This window comes from Eurosta solidaginis, chromosome 2 (genome assembly GCF_040869045.1).
Source record: "Eurosta solidaginis isolate ZX-2024a chromosome 2, ASM4086904v1, whole genome shotgun sequence".
Lineage (NCBI taxonomy): Eukaryota > Metazoa > Arthropoda > Insecta > Diptera > Tephritidae > Eurosta > Eurosta solidaginis.
Window position 1 is genome coordinate 57,198,973 of NC_090320.1, and position 22,675 is coordinate 57,221,647.

A 22,675-nucleotide genomic window follows, 5' to 3' on the forward strand; every position below is an offset into this window, starting at 1 on the left:
GGCTATAAACCGTTTGAGTGTGGCAATGAATGCGGCTGTCGATAAGTCAGGAGCGATTTCAAAATGCACGCCCTTTGTGGTGAAGCAGATGAAAACTGCGATATATACTTTAATTGCCGAACGACCCCTAATTTTTTGAGTAATTGATAGAGGGCCACAGTAGTCTACGCCTACCGTTTCAAACGGGAATGATGATGTGACTCGGCTAGCTGGCAAAGCTCCCATAATTTGCTCTGTAATGACTGGGCGAAATCTATAGCATAAGATACAATTATGAATGACTTGCCTGATAACCTTTCGTGCGCTAATAACCCAGAACTTGTCTCGAAGAATGTTCAATAGTGTTTGTGCCCCAGCATGTAAATTTGTGCGATATAAGTGCGAAATGAGTGTATGTACGAACGGATGTGAATGTGGAAGCACGATTGGATGTTGTGCGTCGAAACTTAAGGCAGAGTTTTGTACTCTTCCTCCCACGCGTATAAGCTGATTATGAATGAACGGTGATAGTGAAGCGAGTTTGGAGTTTTTATCAACTGGCTTGTTGTTTAAGAGTTTTGAGTATTCGTCGGAAAAGTTGACTTGCTGAATTCTTCTGCATACTAGGTGAAGTGTGTCGGTTATTTCATCAGGTGTGATCGACGATCCCTGTACTTTCATGATGAAACGTCGTACATATGTGAAGATACGAAGAAATTTGTTGTAGTTGTTGATGTTTTTGTTTTCAGCCATGATATCGACCGCATGTTCGGTGACCAGTACTACTCGTAGCCTACGCCGTTCGGGGATGTCGGCTACTGTGTCAAATGATGATTTGGGCCACTCTTCTTGATTATACTTTAAAAATAGAGGACCTTGAAACCATAGTTGATTATCCCGAATACCATCCACCGTTGTGCCACGAGAAACTAGATCAGCCGGGTTAAGTTCAGAGGGTACGTGATGCCAATTGTAATTGGGTGTCATTTGTTGGATTTTTGAAACGCGATTGGCCACAAACACTGTCCACCGATTGGGCTCGCCTCTAATCCAACACAGCGCAATAGTTGAGTCAGTCCAGCAGTGGATGTTGTTCAAATTAGGGGAAAAGAATGATACCGCTGTTTGCAGGAGATCGGCCATTAGCATTGTTGCACACAACTCAAGCCGTGGTAAGCTGGCCTGCTTCGTTGGGGCTACACGAGATTTGGCGCATAATAATGCTGACGATGTCTCCTTCTCCGTACGTGTCACAAGGTAAATTCAAGCGCCATAAGCTTTTGTACTAGCATCTGCAAAGGCATGGATTTCAGTTGTGCTATTCATTGGAACGTACCTTGGTATTTGGATATTGTCAATTTGGCCCAGATGATCATGAAAAGAGCGCCATTGAGTGTAGATATCTTGAGGCACGCTTTCATCCCAATCCAGCTTTAGTTCCCAAAGTTGTTGCATGAGAATTTTGCCTGCGACGATGAGCGGATTCGGCAACCCAAGTGGATCAAACAAGGCTGCTATTTGCGACAAAATGGAGCGCTTAGTTGGTTTGCGTACTATTGCTGGTCCACTGTAGCAGAAGAAAAAGGCATCTTGAGACGGTGAGCACCTTAGGCCGAGGGTTTTGATATAGTCTGTGCCGCCGAGTTTGATGGTTTCTTCTCTGTCATGTAGTGGAACATCGTCGATAATTTCCATGTTGTTTGCAGCAAATTTTCGGAGAGGAAAACCTGCTCGTTCGAGTAACGCCGTAACTTGTCGCTTGATTTCTACAAACATGTCCACAGTATCAGCACCCGTCATTAGGTTATCAACGTAGAAATCCTTGATAGTTACAGCTGAACCGAGAGGAAAGTTTTCAAACTCCGCCTTAGCTACTTCGAGTAGGCATTTTGTAGCAAGATAAGGCGCACAACTCGTACCGTATGTGACGGTCTGCAACTGGTACATTTTTACAGGATCTTGCGGTGAATTTCGCCACAAAATACATTGCCATGGTGCATCATCATTGCTTACCAGTACCTGTCTGTACATTTTAGCGATATCGGCTATTAACACGTATTTGTGACTTCGAAACCGAACGAGGATCGTAAAAATGTCATCTTGTAGGGTAGGGCCTACTCGAAGTACGTCATTTAATGATTTGCCATTTGATGTGTTGCAAGACGCATCAAATACAACGCGTAGTTTTGTGGTGCTACTGTCCGCTTTTATAACGCAATAGTGGGGGATGAAATTTCGATTTTACATACCGTCCTCGACTACCTTGCTTACCTTGCTTACCTTACTACTGTGCTGCAGCTGTTCGTACTCGTTTATAAATTCACGATAGCTCTTTAAGAGAGAAGGATATTTTATTAACTTAGATTCAAGTGATACTAACCTTCGATATGCTATATCGTAAGATTGACCAAGATTAACGGGCTCTTCCTTAAATGGCAAGCGAACGATGAATTTGCCGCTGATGGGGCACCTCGTGGTGGTGAACTCGAACAACTTCTCGCAGGCTAATTCGTTTTCGGACAGCATTTTTTGTGGCATACTGTGACTCTCAATTGTCCAAAATCTTTCAACGAGTTGGTCCAATGGTGCTTGATCTTGTATAGTGATTAATGTTTTGTATTTGGGCAAAGGTGATTGCGTTGCGAACGACGAACATGAATCAGTGATGGGCGATGACTTTGGTGCAGCTGAACCGGACACAACCCACCCTAGTTTGGTCTTTTGAAGAATTGGCGACCTGGCGTCACTTTTTATTTGACCCACTAGCAGTAAATCGAAGAATATGCCAGCTCCGATGAGACAGTCAATTCCACCTGGTTCATTAAACGAATCGTCGGCAAGTTTGATATTGTTTGGAATGTGTAACGTATTTAAATCGATACGGTTGTTGGTTTGCTGCGATGAGATTGTGGGAATTATCACTACTTCTAGGCTTGAAGAGTATTCGGTATGGAGCGACTCCATCTTAATATAGCAAAGTTGATGTGTTTTTGTTGATGTAGCACCTATGCCTATAACCTCAATGCTGTGTTTTGTACGTGGTAGGTGCAGACGTTGTGCTATGTGCTCTGTTATGAAATTTAGTTGAGATCCTGAGTCCAGCAATGCTCGAACAATAAGTGATGACCCTGATGAATTGCATAACCGAATTCGAGGTGTGGCGAGAATAATGTCGCCGTGGTACTGTTCAGCCTTCATAGTGACTTGCTTGCTATTCTCGTTTTTCCGGCCGGTGGTGTTGTTGTTACTAATTTGGCTATTGGGAATACCTTCAGTTCCATGTGGCCTGTGTAGCAACGTAGCACCTACGGCTGGATGGACAAGCTTGAAGTGTGGTTTTTACCTAGGCAATTTAAACACAAGTTAAGCCGCTTCACCAGTAGATATCTATCGAACGGGTCCATTTTAATGAATTTATCACAATTGAACGGGTTGTGATGAAGGCTCGTTTCGCACAACGCGCAACTGGTGTTCGAATTCACAGCTGCGAAAGCATACTTGTTGCTTGGTAATTTAGATGGAGTCTTTTTCGATGAAGTTGACGGTTGGATCGCTGGCTTGTTGATTTCAAGCATGTTGAACGTCTGGCAGCGGCGCTCTAGAAATGCAGCGAGGTCTGCCCATGTTGGTATTTGTAGTGGTGACGAACTTCTGCAATTCCATTTTATGGAAACCTCTTCTTCCCATTTCGTACGAGTAGACGCATCTAGCTTCATAGTTATTAGGTGTAGTAATATTGCCTCACCTATTTGTTCCGAAGTTGCTAGCGACAGCATAGCCCGAAGATTGACATTAATTGTATCGATGAAATTACGAAGAGATGAGGTGTGCGATGATGATAAATTCGAGAGGTCGCAGATTTGCTGCATATGCGACTGAAAAATTAGGCGGCTGTTGTTGAATCGGCTGATTAGGAGATCCAGCGCCACATTGTAATTGTTATTTGTTACCTCGAGCGATTGTATAAGACGCGCAGCTTCATCAGTGAGGCACGACCGTAGATACTGAAATTTTTCAACCTCTGTCAAATCTTTGTTGTTGTGCACAAGCGTGGTGAATACGTTGTAGAAATCTAGCCACTGCGACTGCTTTCCACCAAATTTAGTTAACTGCAATTTTGGTAGATTGATGCGATGTGTCGGTTGGCGCTCCACGCGTGTGCTGCTCATGTAACTCAGAGGCTGAATTCTCTGTAATTCATCTATATGGTCGAGGATGGTGGTTTTGGCTTCGATGTAAGTCTCTTCGAGAGTCACGCGATGATTTTCAGCTAGCTGAGATTAATCCATCTCTTCCAACTGTGATTGAAGTGTATCGAGGGTTTTGTAGTGTTGCTATACTAAGTCCAATTTCGCCGTAAGTTGACGAAGCGAACACGAATCACCTTCTATGATTCCTCGATGCAATGAGCACAAACGTGTTACCAGATTTTCGCGTTGCTGAATTTTTATTCGAAGTCCTCGCGGAATGATTGTTTCTTCGCTCCCTGATTCGCTGGCGTTAGATGGAGCCACGGAGGCGCCATCATCCATTGGGATGGACTGTATTTCCATTTTGATGATTTAATAAAATTTTTTTTTTTTTTTTTTACTTTATTTAAAAATCGAACTAAGGTTTAATCCTCGAGCATCCGGCTCGAAGGACTTCTGGAGAATTGTAGAGCTTTTTCTACAATTGGTTGGCGACAAAAAATAAATGGGCGAACAATTTTGCTTCACTACTAATTTTATTTTAGCTTCTTCTCTGATCGCGATTACAAATTGAATGAGTGTTAAAAACTAAGACAAGGTTCAAATGGGTAAGCTGTAATTATTATTAATAGGAATTTTCCATGGAAAAGTCCTGTTATTTCAAATTGACAATATACAAAAATTATACATCGGATGATTTCATGAGATGGCTAATTATAATATGATAGGTGCGAAAAGTATGATATGAAATTGTGCTTGTAAGTATGTCTGACCGTATGTAGGCACATATGTTTGTATCCATAGCAACATGTATGTTTGTATGCTTGTGATGTATGCTGCAGCGACTAAGACGATGACGAATGTGGGTGGCTAGCAGTAATGCTCTCCAACGAAGAAATTAGTAAAGACTAGCGACAACAACAAATGCGACGATAATGTGGTAGTATATGCAAAGTGAGTTAATAATTGTAATTTCAATAATAGCGATGACTGAGTGGGAAGGCAGGTGCGGCGACGATAACTTAGTAGCGAGGGCGCAAACAATCCTTTTTTCTTGTTTACATTAATTTAGCCTTGCAAATATTTCTCCTTTTACAGTTGCTTTACTCAATACAAGGCATGAAATCACCTTCACGATTGCGCTTCACAGCCTTCATGGCTTTTCTTACTGAAATGTTTTGCCAGCTAAAACGTCGTCAATTACAACTTCGTACTCAACGCGAAGGGACACCACCACCATTAGTCTTGCTAACTTTACTCTCGAAATGTTGCGAGGATTGTGTTCGGCCGCCTGTACGTTCTTTGTCTGAGGTAAGTATAAAATATATTTAAAATTCTAGAATAAAGACTGCGTGGGTAGCAGAGAGGACGAGAAAGGGGAAGGAAAGTCGATACGAGTATTAGAGTATTTCCAGAAGGACTTTTCCTTACCCAGTGATATCCTGATCATCGTCAATAGATTAATATATATAATAGGTATTTTCCTTACCGCAACCGAACGCCACAACAATTAATCTCATATACACAATCATCATCGGATGGAGGAACGACCTAGAAATATAGCTTCTATGAAAACATAGTCTATCTAACGCAGAAGATAGCTCCACCTTCGAGTTGCAAATCCTGTTGTAGATATGATACAGATATTTACGCAAAGCTCTAACGATCCCAAGTTTCGTTACGAACGGAGGGGGTGCTGCAATGGCTATGGCCGATCAACGACTGTGCACTTTTCACCTGTTGTTATTGTTGTTGTTGTATTAACGATAAAGACACTTCCCGAAGGCTTTGGGGAGTGTTATCGATGTTGATGGTCCTTTGCCGGATATAGATCCGGTACGTTCCGGTAACAAAGCACCATTAAGGTACTAGCCCGACAATTTCGGGAACGATTTATATGACCACATTAAACCTTCAAGGTCATCCCTCCCTCCCTACCCCCTAGTTCCATGAGGAGCTTGGGGTCGCCAGAGCCTCGTCTGTTAATGAAACAGGATTCGCCGCGGGTAGGTGAGGTTGACAATTGGGCTGGAGATGCTATATATTGCGCTGGTAATCTCTTGAGAGGGTTGCGCTACACAACCCCTTGAATCTCCACTTTTCACCTTTCACCTCTTCCTGCCAATAGGGCTCTTTACCTTCACAATATGAGAAAACGAAAGGTATGGAGCTCTCTCAGATATTCGATATCTAAACTTTCAAGGACGGAACAAAAATAGCTTTATAAGTGGGAACGAGAGTCTTTTGGCCACCTTAAATCCGAGATTTACGCTATCGAGGGTCATGTAAAACATTACTGGACATAAATATTACCAGTAACAGGGTATAAGGTATCCCTCTTCTTCGAAAACTAGGAGACTCTTCGGCCATTCGGGTCAGTGACGATAGTATCAAGAGTGTTTGGTTAGTGTAAGTCATGCGTTTCAAAAATTTTTAATAATATCCCTTGCAGAAAGTTTTGGAGTGTTCGAGAGGAAGCTTCTGAAGAAGTTGTATGGTCCTGTCGACGAGTATCGAAGGAAGTGTAATGATGAGCTAGGTCATGTTAAGCGAATGGACTAAGACGCTCCGGCCAAGAAAGTATTTCAGTCGACACCGCACTGAAGGGGCAGACCTCTACTGAGTTTGGAGAGGCAGGTGAAGGAAGACTCGACCTCCTTTGGTGCTCTCAAATGACGTCAGTTATCAGGAAACAGGGATAGCTGGCGTGACTTGTTTCAAAACGGCCAAAATCGCTTGGGTGGTTGAGCGCGAGCTAATGATAATTATGTGCAAGAACTAAGAGTAGAGAGAATATGTCATGTACTTTCAAGGCAATTAGTGTGCTCTGGCTATAAAAAGTAGAGTTACTTTGGATAAGTACATAGGTACTTTGTAGATTGATAAAAGATACACTGGCTCGGTTTTGTTCACATCTTAGAGAAAGAATTAGCAAGTAGGCCTAATTTTGTTTCTCTATTGCGTTTACCACCCTAAGCAAACAGTTCTATGACAGTTGGCAATCCTAGGCATGGCCTTTTAGTCTTACCTAATCTACAATCTCGTAAACATATATCTATGTAAAATAGGGTGGTCCTTATAAATCAAACTACCGTTTTTTTCCAGTCTCACTAAAGTGTGTCGCACAGGGGACAAAGTTGAAACTCCTCTCTAAAGACCGGAACCGGTTAAGTGTATGCAATCTTATAGGCGCGGCATTTTAGACTTACCTTGTCTATAATCTCGTAAACATCTACCTATATACATTAGGGTGGTTCTCATAAATCAAATCACCGATTTTTCCCAGTCTCACTAAGGTGTGTCGTACAGGATTTCTTTGTAGAGACCGGAACCGGTTTAGGGGTGTCGCACACCGGTTTAAGGTCAGGTTGTAATATATTGAGCCTTTGAAGCGCAATCTGAACTTGAATTCCCGTGCAACACACCTTAACCTTGTCCAAGCGGGAACAAAATTTGTATGCGATATTTATGATCTTGCTTTTACAGTTTGAAGTGGTGAGACTGGAAAAAATCATATATTCAGTTAGTAAGGATAACCCTAATGTACATATATCCAACGAAAACTTTTTTGCTTCTATTTTTATTTTGCAGATTGAATGTCTCTTCTACGTTCTGACATGCATAGGCTTGGATATGGAAACACAATTACCACAACAATTGGAATTGTTGTTGTCCATGGTACGGGACGCTTTCTTGAATGCAAGTGATGCTGCACCAGCTATTCGTCGTACTTTGCTACAATTAATTGAGTTGCAAGCATCACATTGGCAATTGCCCGGCAATACCGTTTTATACTATTATCCATCGGCTAAGTAGTGCATACGTAAAGCTTTTTGAATTGTCTACTTAGAGTCTACTAACTTCTTGACAATCACTCTTAACCACAATTTTGTTGTGCAGTACATTTTGCTAAACAGCCAGTGCTGCCACCTATTAAAATTTCAGTTTCTTTTTCAATTTAGATATAAATATAACGAGCTGGGCCCGTGCGCATCTTGCGCAACCAATATAAAAGTCTCTTATAAAATAACAACAGAAATCAGCTATTCTATCAATCAATTAAAACTTACAGCTTGCGCTGCCATCTGGCGTATGGTACCAACTTCCGGTAATGCAGTGCAGATATTCATAATAGTGCCATAGTACAAATAGATTTCTTTGTGTGCTCACAGTCTTTATTTTTAACAAATTATTTGAATAAAATATAGCTAAACAAAAGCACTACGACCAAAATTGCTCAAAGCTCGCTAATAGCCCGAATCTCCATCTTTACAACCAAAACTTTATTTATAGAATTGGATTCCAAATAAGAGCGAAAAAGGGACTTAGAAATAATATATATGATCACTAGTTTTCAAAAAATCTCTGCCTAATGTAGGTTTAAAATTTTTGATATTATAAAAAAATGTGGCATCTCTCCTGCTATGCTCAATTTGTACGACTTTATGTATATCCACTTTTCAAATATTTCAAATTGTTCTTGTTTTGATTGACTTTGCAGTTGGCTCTTGAATTATAAAACTAGATTAAGAGAACGAACGAACGAGCATCGTTTTCTAAAACCGAAAGGAACCGATTCATAGTCTACCTGGTGCAAAACAAACGATTATAAACGGGCCTGGCCATAACAATGAGCAGTCGTTGGCACTAGTGTGATTCAAATTAAATACGCACGTTTGAAATGCTCGGTCAAAGTGCGCTTTTTTCCCAAAATCGAACCACGTATGTAGTTATGGCCGAATATTCTTTAATGAAGGTCAAAAAAATAAGAAATCAATGATTTTCCTAAAAAAAAAATATTTGCGGGTCCTTAGTCCGAAGTCGAACCATACAAAACGGGTTGGCCATAACATAACCAGCGTTGCCGGAGTTAAACTGCTTATCGCAATGAATCTTGAACGAAAATTTTTTAGATTTTCAAAAATGGCGATGAAATAATTTTTTAAATAAAGTTTTTAAAATATACCAAATATATTTTCTTTTGACTTCTATGAGGCTGCAATCGTTAAGGCTTACTTTACCTTTGTCTTCAAAAACTGTCGTAGGAGTTTGTTTAAGCGGGAGTCAGTGGTGCCGTATGTCGTATCGCTGTAGTCGTATCCCTAACGTAATCAGCTGTTTATCGTTACGACGGTAAACCAAAAACCAATTGGTTGGCTACGATACGGTTACGACCTTAGCGGCACCAATAATCGATTGCACTGATTCCCATAAGGTTGGTCGAATCAGCTGTTATAAGGTTACCAATACGGTTACCGATAAAGCACCACCCTACAAGAATACTGACTATCATCTGATTGTCAGCAATGTCAACCTAACGATCAGCGCCTCATACAAACTTTCTATCACAAACTTAAGGGGACTTGCGCAAATGTGATGTAAACAACTGTGTACGTGTGAGTTTTTGTCTCCTTCTTATACACCCACATCGCCTACTGATTAAGTATATAGCCGTACTGCTCACTCTCAATCCTTTTCCTGGATAAGTGTTGACACTCTAACTATCAAAAAATGTCATAAATGATAGTTTACTGTAGATATCAGGTTTGACTGTTATACTATCATAAATGACAATTGTTATATTCCGCCAAAAATGAAACAATGCTTTTTGCTTTTTATTTACTTTATTTCATTACGTTTTTAATTTTGTACGCGATAAAAGCATACGCGTTTCTTATTTGTTTAAAATAAATAGTTTTATAAAAATTCGACTTCAGAATTTATTATTTTCGATTTTTTTTCTTTTAGCATGGAGCTTTGAAATGCTCTCTTTTTCACTTTTTAAACTTATTTTTTATATGGTTTTCGTCGGTTGAAAATGGCGGAATTTAAAAAATAATAAAACAACCGTGATAATCATTTGATTGTCATATGACAGTCAGTAGTGACAACATGATTAAATCGGATAAACTGTTCTCGCATACATAAAATTCCGTTGAGAATTATGTATCTGTCTCACATGCATAATGGTATCTGCTGTATGTTCTTTTGTTCTGTACCAGGTGTCCGAAGCTTTCCCAGTTTGAGTCCTTTTTCATGATTATAGGCTGTCGTTGGGAACATGCGGACATGCGTGAGCGATCAAAGGAACATACATAAATTTGAGTATCAATGTTTACGTCATCGCAGGATCAGCATTGTCAATTACAATTGTGAGTGTATTAGTAAAACTATCAGCGTTTCTTGTAGGGCAATGTCTGCAGCTTAATGAGTTTTTGGGCTTGGAAACAATTTTACCGTGAAAAACGTTTTCGCCCAACCCTTCTCCCCATAATTTTGGATACTATGGTAACGGCCATAATACAATTTTTCGCCACAAACCTACTCCTTCAAGTTTGCAAATTATCTCACGCATCGGCCAGTTCAACCAAATTTATTATTTACTTGTTGAACATTTTGGCCTTGCAAGTGGAAGTGCGCGTCGTAGCCTATGACTCATATTATTTTCAGACGTTACTCGTAAATAATAATTAGAATTTATGAGTGCGCTTCAAGTTGGGCGCATCGGCAAATAAGAATGTGAACAAAATAAGAATGTAGTAATATATACCGTTTTGGCATAGTAGCCTTGCAAATGAAATATACACCACAAAAGATCGCGCACTTATCACTTCTAAACATCAGCTGATATCACATTTTTTCTATTTCTTACAATTTTCCTGCACCTAAAATGTTACACTATCGTTTGGGTTACTGGGTCCGTCATTTTCTCTTACTAATATTGTTTCTAACGAAGCGATTCTTAGTTAGTAATTTATTTGTAAGGAACCACAATCCGTGATCGAACCTGGCAAGCACACCCTACGTTGGGCGCCAATTTAAACTCATGTGTAAAAGAGAAAGAAAGAGTCAACCTATTACAAATCAGAAGAAGGAAATAACGACGAATATTGCGAACATTTGCACAAATATGAGCCAACACAATTTGTAAATAAAAGCGTGAAAATATTAATATCATAAAACATTCTTGAGAATGTAGTATTTAAAAATTATTATATATATTATTTCTAATTGCTGTTTTTATGTAGGGGTCCCTTTTTCGCTCTTATTTCGAATCCAAATCTATAAATAAAGTTTTGGTTGTAAAGATGGAGATTCGGGCTATTAGCGAGCTTTGGGCAATTTTGGTCGTAGTGCTTTTGTTTAACTATATTTTATTAAAATAATTTGTTAAAATTAAACGATTGTGAGCACACAAAGAAATCTATTTGGCCTATGGCACTATTGTGAATATTTGCACTGCATTACCGACAGTTGCTACCATACGCCCGATGGCAGCGCAAGCTGTAAGTTCTAATTGATTGATAGAACAGCTGATTTCTGTTGATATTTGATAAGAGACTTTTATATTGGTTGCGCAAGATGCGCACGGGTCCGGCTCGTATATACTAAAAGCTTAAAAACTCTCGTACGCGTGCATAGAGCCGAAACGCGCTGTCTTATTCACTCATTCTATATAATATAACCATATTATTATTCTTTAATTTATTTTTATTAATTAAGACAACAACTTTTTAGTTTATAAAAGCATTTACATTGAAAACAAAAAACAAATGGTGTTAATGCAACTGTGTTAAGACAAGCTAAGTTAAATGCGTGCAATCTTCGAAAACGAAATGCGATAAATTTAGGCTAAAATTATATACATACGTGTAAACATATTGGCGCTTAGGCATAGTAAAATTAAAATAGAGTTTTTTTTTTGGTTTAAACATGTTTCTAAATTGAGCATCATTTTAAGTTTGTTATAAGTAGCGTTCCATTGAGTCATCAAGCTCTGGCTCACGATCAAATCTCATTGGAACGAACCGATTCAGTACTATGAGAGTTGGTAGCACTCAACTAATTTGTACACATAATAGGGCGCCTGCTAATTTTAACCTTTTTCCCCCCGAATCGCTCTATAAAATTTTACTTAAAAAGTTTAAACAAATTATCAAACAATAACTAGTATTATTACTTTTTAAACCATGCACAAATGTGATATATTTTTCATATAAAATTGTAATCGTATAAGGGTCGGCATCTATAACACGTCCAAAAATGTCGGGAGAGGTACCAAAAGAAATGCTTTGAACTAAATAACTTTCGTCCCAAGGCTGATATTAAAAATTTTACTTCTGTCAAAAGCTTTGTGGAAAACCATTTGCACATTATGTTGTGGTTCTTCTATTTTTCATAAAAAAAATTTATGGTTTTTCTATCACGATTTAAAATAAATGCATTGTAATTATTTTATGGCCTTAATAATTAGTTTTCAGACTTAAAGTTTAAGGGCTTCATTCTGTATTGCGATTCGCCCCCAAACGACTTCGTTTAGCAATGGTATTCTCTATCATTTTCGTTCGACCTTTACGTGTCTTACTTTATGTCAAACAATTTGGCTAAAGCAATTGTTAAATGACACGTTGCCATCGTTTAAAATAGTCCAAATATACTAGCGACTCGTCTCTGAGGCGAAACGAACGTTCGTTTCGTAGTAGAGAATGAGACCCTAAATTTATGGGTTTTCGAATGGAAAAAATATGTTAAATATCGGATGCCCTAGTGCATATGGCTGTAAGCATGATGGAATTATAGAAGGTGGCGCATTACGCATGTAAACATTATTTTAAAGGCAATTTTTACGTCATTTTCCTTTAGCTCTTGTTTTTTTCTCTCTTTCTTTCATTCGCTGAAGAAGTCAAGTGTGACGTAGTTGCGCAGAATGAAGCAATTTTGAACTCGTGAATGCACAATCTTATGTGTGTGAATTGTGGACTGTAAGTGCTACCAAAAACAGAGGGTGTGCTGTCAAAACTTTCCACAAAAAAACGAATCAACAGAGCCACCCTGTTAATCCGAAACAAATCAGTTAGATATCAGGATCACAGCGTTTTTGTTGCATTTGCATGTTAAATTTCTATCCGTTTCTGGATCACGCTTCCTTGGAACGCAACTTACAATTTCAAATGCCGCTTGATTTAGGTGGAAGGATTTAGACAGGATTTTAACTAAGCAATATTTGAGGCCCGGTTTTTCAGTACAATTTCAACTCAGTTTGTCAGTTAAACTACACTTAACCTTATTCTGCAGTTTTTCAGTCTACTTTAACTGAAGTTTAAACTGAGATTAAACGGCCGATCTGGCTGGATTAAACTCTACTTAACCTATCAGTTATTTGCGTTCATTCGAAATGGCGTCGAATTTACCCAACAAGCATTTGGGCTTGAGTACCATTAGATCTCATGTTGATAACTAGGCATACTTCTAAAATCTCAAGAGTTGTTTCGAAACAGTGGCTCAACTCAATAACCATAACGTACTCAGCAAAGGAGGGAATTGTATATACCAGGGGCGGAAACTGTTATTCCTTTTATAATATAATTCCTTGAAAAACTATTAATTTTGGACTTTTAATATATTTGGATCAAAATAAAAATTATTTTGGGATTTTTATTACCTGAGTCGGATAGAACTAGTTAAACTCGCACTTTTAAAAATAAAAAGTCCGGAAATAAAAGTTAAATCCGGACTTTTATTTTTTAAGGCCAAAATAAAAGTCCGGCTTGATAACAAAGAAACGGTTTATCCGTATTAAAACAAAAATTTGCCTAAAATAATTTTTATTTATTTATTTTTTTTTTAATTCGGATAAGCCGTTTCTTTGTTATCAAGCCGGACTTTTATTTTGGCCTTAAAAAATAAAAGTCCGGATTTAACTTTTATTTCCGGAGTTTTATTTTTAAAAGTCCGAGTTTAACTAGTTCTATCGGACTCAAAAAATAAAAATACAGATTTTACTTTTATGGAAAAAGTTCGAAAAATAAAAAGAATTCATGATTCGACATGATATTGCTATAGGGATACCTGAGAACTCAAACATTTTCACCTAGGACATTTTTTTTAACCGGACTTTTTCGACTCTAAAAAAAAATTATTATTTTCCGTCCCTGGTTTATACAATAAAAAATGCTATTATTTAGGTTGAAAGAATTTAATTCCCAGCTTGTGGTTCTCTAACTGGACTCGAATGTAAGATTCCATACCACAGTATTTTCACGAAAATAAAATTAAATATACATATATAATTTATTTTTGATTAATTACACTACATTACTGCTATCAATCAGGTGTTTATTTCTCACAATAAACCACTGTTGATTTTGGTGGTACCTGATTAGAGAGTTTGTTTTCAACACCACCACAACTCGATATCCAATGTAGGATATCAATTCGAGAGCTATCTGATTTAAGAATAATTAAATAATTATGTTGGATATCATCTCCGGAACTAGATATATTTCGCTGGAGAATTTGTTTTCTATATTTGTTGGGTAAACAAAATCCAGCTGTTGCCGTATCTACAAATTATCTAGATAATAAAAAACCAATGCCGCACAAAAGGCGGCCTTAAACTGTGACTGAAAAACTGCTCAGTAGTTTCAATCTGACTAGAGTTTAAGCAAACTTAGCTTAACCAACTTCTGAAAAACCGGAACTTAGTTAGCAACTATGATTAAAAAATAAAAAAAAAAAATGATTACGGGCCATTATTATTAGTAATTTGACAAAGGCACTAAGCAACTAAACATTTAGTCTTGACATAGTCGTATAAAAATTTTATAAATATATTTACATAAGTATCATTCTATATTTGTACGTACAACCAGTGAAACTAATTATATAAATTTTATAAATTATAAAAGCCGATTAAAATTAGTGGTTTTATAACCGTATTTTTTTCAGTTCTAATTTTTATACTAATATTTTTCTTTGCATTTTTTTGTTTGTTTGTTTTTGTCCCTGCAGCTTTATCTACAACTCAACTATTTATTTAACATACATACTCGTATTCATAAACTTTCAAGTTAGACTTTACCAGAAGAAAAAAAAGCTCAAATTATTTAATCAAAATAAGCTGATTATGCAAATCAACTGAATTGTACACATTTCATATATGTATTTTTAATGCACGTTAAAATATTTTAATAAAATAAAAAATGCTAGTCAGAAAAAAAATTTATTTTGAGGTCTTTGATTTATTTATATTTGCATTACCTAAAGGCCTGGATTCCGCAAAAAGCTGTGCCGCTATATTACGACCGCAACATTTTCAATGCTATGCTTACCGTCATTAGCGGCACCGCTTTGTTGTAAAGTTTGTCCAACGTAGGTCAGCGATTCAAAATAACTTTTTTTTTATGGTTTTAAATTTTTTTTTCTTATTTTTCTAACGTACGTTCATTTTAAGAAAAAAGAAAACAAAAGTTGTGCTTTTGAGTATAGCGTTGAGAAAAAGCGTTGATGAACGAGTTTTTACCGTCATGACGGTCGTAATATTTATTGCCCTGCCGCTATATTACGTTACAGTGAACTTCACCATCTACTTAATTTCCACCTAATAACTTTATATATTTTAACAATTGTTGGCAACGTACCCTACCGCAATGTTTCGGCCGCTATATAGTGGCGCCGTTTTGGAAGAAACTGGGCCTTAAGTCCGGTTTGTCAGTGCGAGTTTAAGCTATAGTTAAAGTTGACCAGAGTTCAAGCGTGCCACTTTGGCCGAGAACATAAAATGTTACTGCTCATCTCAGTTTAAGTGGCCAAAGGGGCAGGGTTTAACTGAAGTCAACTTTAGTTGTAGTTTAAAGTCACATATATACCCTAAAGCGCTAGTCATAGTCAAAATAAAATAGGTTTTGTATTTAGTTGCAGCTTTTTTTGACAGATAGCTCATTGAAAATTATGTCAAAAAGCTGGATTAAAAAGCCAAGTTGTGTGGAATATTTTTAGGCTCGTTCAACGGAGCTTAATCAGTGATATTGGATATGCTAGCAGTGCCGTTTTAGCAATGCGTCCGCTGTTCACTATTATATCAATGTTATTTATATGTATTTAATTAGGGAGACAGGCTCATATTGCTTTATATTGTGACGAATATTAGCATCACTAAGCTGATACTAAATAAATAATCACGCAACAATAAAAAAACATGAAGCAGCCGCTCGTGTGTACGTAAAAAAATCAATCATCATTGACGTACATACATACAAGACAACGAAGAGATACTCACAAACAGATGTATAGTACTCACGCATACACCCGCATATGGCTATAAGATAAAGAGAAACTACAAATATACATGTATATAGAAATTACCAAGCAGGAGATACAGCAGTTCTAGAAGGCGAAATGTCTAGACTTTAGTAGAAATATGCGAATGAAGTAAAGGCGAGAGTATAAAAGCAGCGCAAGCTGAGTGGTCAGTAATCAGTTTGATTTAAACACGCAATTAGTTGTGAAGTATAAGTGTTATTGTGAGGTGCTCTCAAAGCAGTATAATAAAGACCATTTTGCATTACTGAATATTGGAGTTATTTATTCAACAATTTAACAATTCGAACGTCAGCAGAAGGTTGCAAATAAGCAGAATTTCCCTAAATTCGTTACAATATATATATTTTTTAATTGATATTAGAACAAATCAATCAAAAAAGTGGCGGCCCAGGGGAAAATGTCGAATACTACATCGCGCTTTATTTCTGTCTAAAAATTTAATGCGATTCAATCGAAAATTTGGAATTTTAAAAACGGCGATCTTCGTGGTGGGGTGGTAGCGTGCTACCACACCGAATATCCTGAGTTCACGCCCGGGCAAAGCAATATCAAAATTTTATAAACAAGTTTTTCAATTAGAAGAAAATTTTTCTAAGCAGAGTCGCCCCTCGGCAGTGTTTGGCAAGCACTCCGAGTGTATTTCTGCCTCGAAAAGCTTCTCAGTGAACACTCATCTGTCTTGCAGATGCCGTACGGGGTCGGCATAAAAAAAAGTAGGTCCCATCCAACCAATTTGTAGGGAAAATTAAAAAAGAAGCGACACAAATTGGGAGAGAAGCACGGCCTAAAATCTCTTCGCGTTTTACATTTTTTTTAATTTAATTTAGTGATATAATTTTTAGTCGCATTAAATACTTAGACCAGAGGTACTCATTCCATACACACGTGCTCATTTTGTTTTTGTAAAACTTGAAATTTAAAATTTATTACTCACCTATGCTCAGCCCCTCGAAATTATTTGATATAGGCACTCACTCACCTGAAATTTCAATTAAAATACAAAAAGAAACTTTTATTTCGATTTGAGCATATGCAACCCAGCAATGAAAAAAGTAGATGATTATATTTTGAATTTTTAATTTTTGAATTTGTAATTTTGAGTCTATTTTGACTGTTCACACATTTATAGCTATACAAAATACATATACATTATATGTAGACGGAAACTTTTTTAATTGAAAAAAAAAGTTTAATTTAAATGTTTAAAGTATTTTGATGGCCCCCTTAATGAAGAAATTTTGAATTAACTGTTGGGCGTGGTACATTAAGCGAAATCATGTATTTAATACTAATGGTCAATAATTGTAACCACAATCATACTTTTGCATACTAGTTATACCTAAGTACACATCATACTTTGCATACTGGTTATACCTATGTACACATCATATTTTTGCATCCTAACTATACCTATGTACATTTACCTTTTCATACATCTCAAGTAAGAGAGTACAATTTTCATACAGTTAGAGAGCAATCTAGCAGTATCATGTCATGAAATGTTAAATTGTAAGCATCATAGTTGTACTTGAACAAGCAAATAAAGAAGTCACAAAATTTAATTATCGTCGTTTTTACTTCTGCTTGCTTCACTGGCGTTATTGGCGACCGTGACAGGACGTTTAAAGTTAAAAAGAATTTTTAATAAAAAGTCTTGATTACTTCGCGTTTTTTCTTTTCATAAAAGTATCGATTGCCATCGAATTTGTGGATCTATTGCAAATCGAAGCATTTCACCTGTGTGACAAATCTTTCTTTTTTACTCCAATCAACATATTTGGGCGAGCAACTACAACAACAAGCAGCAGCATTTACATCAGCAAGTGTGGCGTTAAGTAAAGCAACAGCCGTAAGAATTAAGTACACCTAAATTATAAGATAGCGTATGAATATACATAAATAGGTTTTTAATTGCATCTTACAATTATTTGTTTGCTTACTACTGATTAAAGAAAAAAAAATACGGTATAGTTAAATTGTTAGTGCCCGCCCAACATAAATATATGATCTCGTAATAATTTTTTTCAAAAACTTCGTTTGGTGACGTTTTCTGCATCAGCGTGGAAAGTCAATCGAAGGTTAATCGCAGCTACAGTGTTTTCGTACCCTTATTTAGCATTTCTGTCGCTTACAAGGTAAAAATCTGGCAGTGAATCTCAATCGCCGTTAGTTTCTTATACTGTAGTCGCACTTGTTGGTTTTTGCTGGTCAATTCAATTATTAAGCCTTTGCGCGTCCACTTTAACTTGTAATACGATGGCGGGAGAAGACGAAGAACAATTATCGTCGCTCAAACAGCAACGATCCACTATGAAACGGTATATTAGCAATATGAAGGCCAAAATAGACAAGTTAGGGGAAAAAACGGACCCCACAATTTTAGAATGTCACCTTCAAATCCTTGAGTCCTATTTTAAGCAACAATGCCATATTCAGGGACAAATTGAAAAACTTAGTCCAACAGACAGTGCCAGGAGTGATATCGAGGAGAGTTATATTACCGCAAAGGCAAAGATTATGCAATTGCTAAATAGCATTCGTCGTGCGAGTGCAGCAGAAACAAGTTTTTTAAATACATCGACTACACTCAGTACATTACATCATACCCGTCTCCCTGCTCAAAAATTGCCTAAATTTGACGGCAAATATGCCGAGTATAAAAGATTTTCGCTTACGTTTTCTAACCTCGTCGACAAAGACCCTACAATTCCAACAATTGACAAATTCAATTATTTGTTGGGTTGCCTCTCAGGTCAGGCATTGTCAGTTGTGGAGCAGTTTCAAATCACTGAAGACAACTACACTTAAGCCCTAAAACGTTTGAAGGATCGCTTTGATAATAACACCTTAATCTTTCGCGACTACATTTCAACTTTGTTTAATATTTCACCCATGCAGAATGCAGATTCTAACTCGTTACGTCTCATCATTGATAAGGTTTCAGCTATACGTGCATCACTATTATCGTTGGGTTCAGAAACTGAAATTCTGAGTTCTATTCTCATTCACATCGTTCTTTCAAAAGTAGACAACGGTTCTCAAGCATCCTATGAGGAAAAACAAGACTATGACTCGCTTCCAACTTGGGAAGCATGTTATAAAATTTTAAATAGGAGATGCCAATTTTTAGAGAGTCATGCAAAACCCACGGAGTCTACTGAGCATAATCGTGACTCGAAACAAAGGTTGCATTCAAAAAAGGCTTCACATACATTCGTGAATTCTCATTCAACGTGTGCTTATTGTCAAACAGCAGAACACACATTGGGAAATTGTACCTCGTTTTTAGCTCTTCCTGTGTCAAGTAGATTTGAATTTGTGAAGCGTTCAGGTCTTTGCATAAATTGTTTGCGAAAAGGCCACTCTGTAGCAAAATGCCCTTCCAAATTTAAATGTCGAGTTTGTAAAGGCATGCATCATACACACTTACATATATTTTCACCGAGTTCCGATGCAAAGCCTAGCACTGCTCAGCAGTCTTCTGAGTCAAATCCACCAGTCGCTATGGTGATACGATCACAAAAAAGAGCTATTATCCCAACAGCCATAATTCTAATGAAAGACAGTTTTGGGATTTTCCAACCCGTTCGGGCTCTGTTAGACTCTTGTTCCGAAGTAAACTTTATTACTGAAGAAACCGCTAAACGCTTGCAGCTGAAGCGACAAACATCGAATCAGGAAATCTCCGGAATCGGTGACGTTCAAACAACGTTAAAGCATGCAGTATATGCTACATTTCGCTCTCGTTTTTCAACTTTTGAACGTTCTACACAGTTTGCGGTAACTAAGAAAATATCGTCATTGCAGCCTAGCGAATATATTTTTTCAAAAAATTGGACTATTCCCGAAGGAATTAATCTTGCTGATCCATTGTTTTACAAACCTCAAAAAATCGATGTACTGATTAGCAGTGAGGTCTTCTTTGATATTTTGCGCGGAGAAAAGGTAACTCTAGGCAACGGTTTGCCTTTTTTAGTCAACACCTCTCTAGGATGGGTTGTAGGCGGACAATGTGAACAACCAATAACTCAGCCATTAACGTGCAATGTGGTGAGAGAAGTGGAATCTGTCGAGTCATTACTGCGCAAATTCTGGGAAATAGAAGAGATTACTTCGCTGCCACCGCAACTATCCGAAGAAGAGAAAGCATGTGAAGAACATTTTCAATCTAATATTTTTGTACACTCCGACGGCCGATTGCAAGTGCGCCTACCATTTAAGGAATCTCCAGCAGCCCTTGGAAATTCCATTGACGGTGCGCGTAAAAGATTTTTTGCACTTGAACGCCGCCTCTATCTCAATCCTAGGCTTCATCAGTCGTACTGCGAATTCATGGCAGAGTATCAAACTTTAGGTCACATGACAGCAGTTTCAGATACTCAGCTTGATAGTCTACATTACGTTATACCTCACCATTGCGTGCTACGCCCCGAAAGTACCACAACAAAGCTAAGGGTGGTATTCGACGCTTCAATGCGTACTTCGTCGAATAAAGCATTAAATGAAATTTTAATGGTTGGACCAACCATTCAGCAAGAACTGATTTTAACCTTATTAACATTTCGTCTGCATCGGTACGCACTCACAGCCGATATAGTAAAAATGTATCGACAGTTTCTTGTTGAAGAAAACGATCGAAACTTCCAACTAATCTTATGGAGAGAAACTGCAAGTGCTCCCTTGCAATTATTTCAACTAAACACCGTGACCTACGGTATGTCATCTGCACCATTTTTAGCCATACGCTGTTTAGCCCACCTCGCTGACATGTATGGGAATCGCTATCCAGTCGGAGCAAGAGTGTTGAGAGAGGATCTTTACGTTGACGACCTATTGACTGGAGCCAACAGTGTAAAGGAGTTGCTAGAGATACAAGACGAAATTACTACTTTACTGACACATGCTGGTCTACAGCTTGCGAAATGGAATTCAAATTGCCCACAATTAATCGAAAAATCAGCAGAAGAAATTCAGATAAAAGTAAGTGATGACAATGTTACCAAAGCGTTGGGTATGGTATGGAAACCTATGAGGGACGAAATCTGCTTTAGCTTTGAATCCAATGAATGCTCTATTGCAACCAAACGAACAATCTTGTCAACTGTAGCAAAAATTTACGATGTTTTGGGTTTGCTGAGTGCTATTACAATTCGTTGCAAGATTTTACTTCAGGAGCTATGGATACAACACATGGATTGGGATGAACCACTCACACAGGATCTTTACTCAATGTGGTTGCAAATAAAAAATGATTTAAATTACATAAATGGTATACGAGTTCCGCGTTATGTATTCACGTGTCTTCAGGACAGTGGTCAAATACATGGGTTCGCAGATGCCTCATCTCGCGCATATGGGTGCGCCATTTACATTCGCCAATCATTCGCCGGAACTTTTAAAACCACTCTTCTCATCGCCAAGTCAAAGGTGGCACCAATTAAGGCTATATCCATACCTCGATTGGAGTTATGTGCAGCTGCGCTCCTCAGTAGGACATGGACAAAAATAAAATGTAAGGTTTTGAAATACGTAAAGCACATTTATTTTTGGACAGATTCCAAAATCGTTTTACAGTGGTTGAAAATGCATTCTTCCACTTTGACTTGCTTTGTAGCCAATCGTATTTCTGAGTTACAAGACAATACCGCAGGAGTTGAATGGAGACATGTCCCTACAAAAGACAACCCAGCAGACATTGTTTCTCGCGGCCACAGCGCGTCAGAACTTGCCAGTACTATATGGTTTACAGGTCCAAGTTTTTTGCAAAAGGAAGCGGAGAACTGGCCTCCAGTCGAAAATCAAACTGAAACACAAACAGATCTCGAGCGCAGGCGAAACATCGCATTCACATGCAACACAAGTAGTAGTACTGTGGACATTATTCAAAACATAATTGAAAACACTTTTTCGTTCTTCAAAATTTTAAGAATTGTTTCCTTTGTATATCGCACCTTCAACAAATTTCCTCCAAATCGTCATATTAACCCGAAAACCGTGATACACATTCCAGCCACCGAATTGGATTATATCTTTTGGATAATAGTATCTGATATACAACGAATTCATTTTAGCACTGAGATAAATTGCCTTAAATCTGGCGGTATTCTCAAATCGGATCTCCAACGTCTTTCACCGTTTCTACAACCAATAAGCACAAACGGCAACGTCAGATTTATTCTAAGAGTCGGCGGACGACTGAAAAATGCTGAAGTTCCATATGATTGTAAGCATCCCGCACTTTTACCCAAATCACATAGATTTACTCATCTTTACATTGAATATTTGCACCGTAGCAATCTTCATGCCGGACCGAAAGTATTGCTTTCGTTACTGCGTCAAAGAATTTGGATCGTGAATGGACGCGAAATCGTTCGCAAGGTTGTGCGCAAGTGTACGCACTGCTT

At 37.8% G+C, this 22,675-nt stretch overlaps 2 protein-coding genes across 15 annotated transcripts in view; one reads left to right on the forward strand and one right to left on the reverse strand.

The window, feature by feature from the left end:
- The window catches only part of LOC137239784 (uncharacterized), an 88,814-nt gene extending 73,642 nt beyond the window's left edge, over positions 1-15,172 (forward strand). For all 14 annotated transcript variants that reach the window (XM_067765443.1, XM_067765442.1, XM_067765438.1 and 11 more), the window contains 2 exons: positions 5,268-5,480; positions 7,761-15,172. In XM_067765443.1, coding sequence (XP_067621544.1) covers positions 5,268-5,480; positions 7,761-7,985 — 438 coding nt within the window. In that variant the 3' untranslated portion in view covers positions 7,986-15,172. The remainder of the gene's footprint in view (positions 1-5,267; positions 5,481-7,760) is intronic.
- Positions 1,458-4,867, reverse strand: LOC137239788 (uncharacterized). Its single transcript, XM_067765451.1, has 2 exons — positions 2,260-4,867; positions 1,458-2,183 (listed from the first exon to the last, which is right to left on the reverse strand). The coding sequence occupies exons 1-2, from the start codon at positions 3,175-3,177 to the stop codon at positions 2,112-2,114; spliced, it is 990 nt and encodes a 329-aa protein (XP_067621552.1). The 5' UTR covers positions 3,178-4,867; the 3' UTR covers positions 1,458-2,111.
- Positions 15,173-22,675: the final 7,503 nt, after the last annotated feature.

Coding starts and splice junctions, on each gene's coding strand:
- LOC137239788 (XM_067765451.1), bottom strand. CDS start 3,177: ATGAAGGCTGAACAGTACCACGGCGACATTATTCTCGCCACACCTCGA. Junction 2,184..2,259: donor AGCTGCAGCACAGTAGTAAG/GTAAGCAAGGTA, acceptor GCGTTATAAAAG/CGGACAGTAGCACCACAAAA.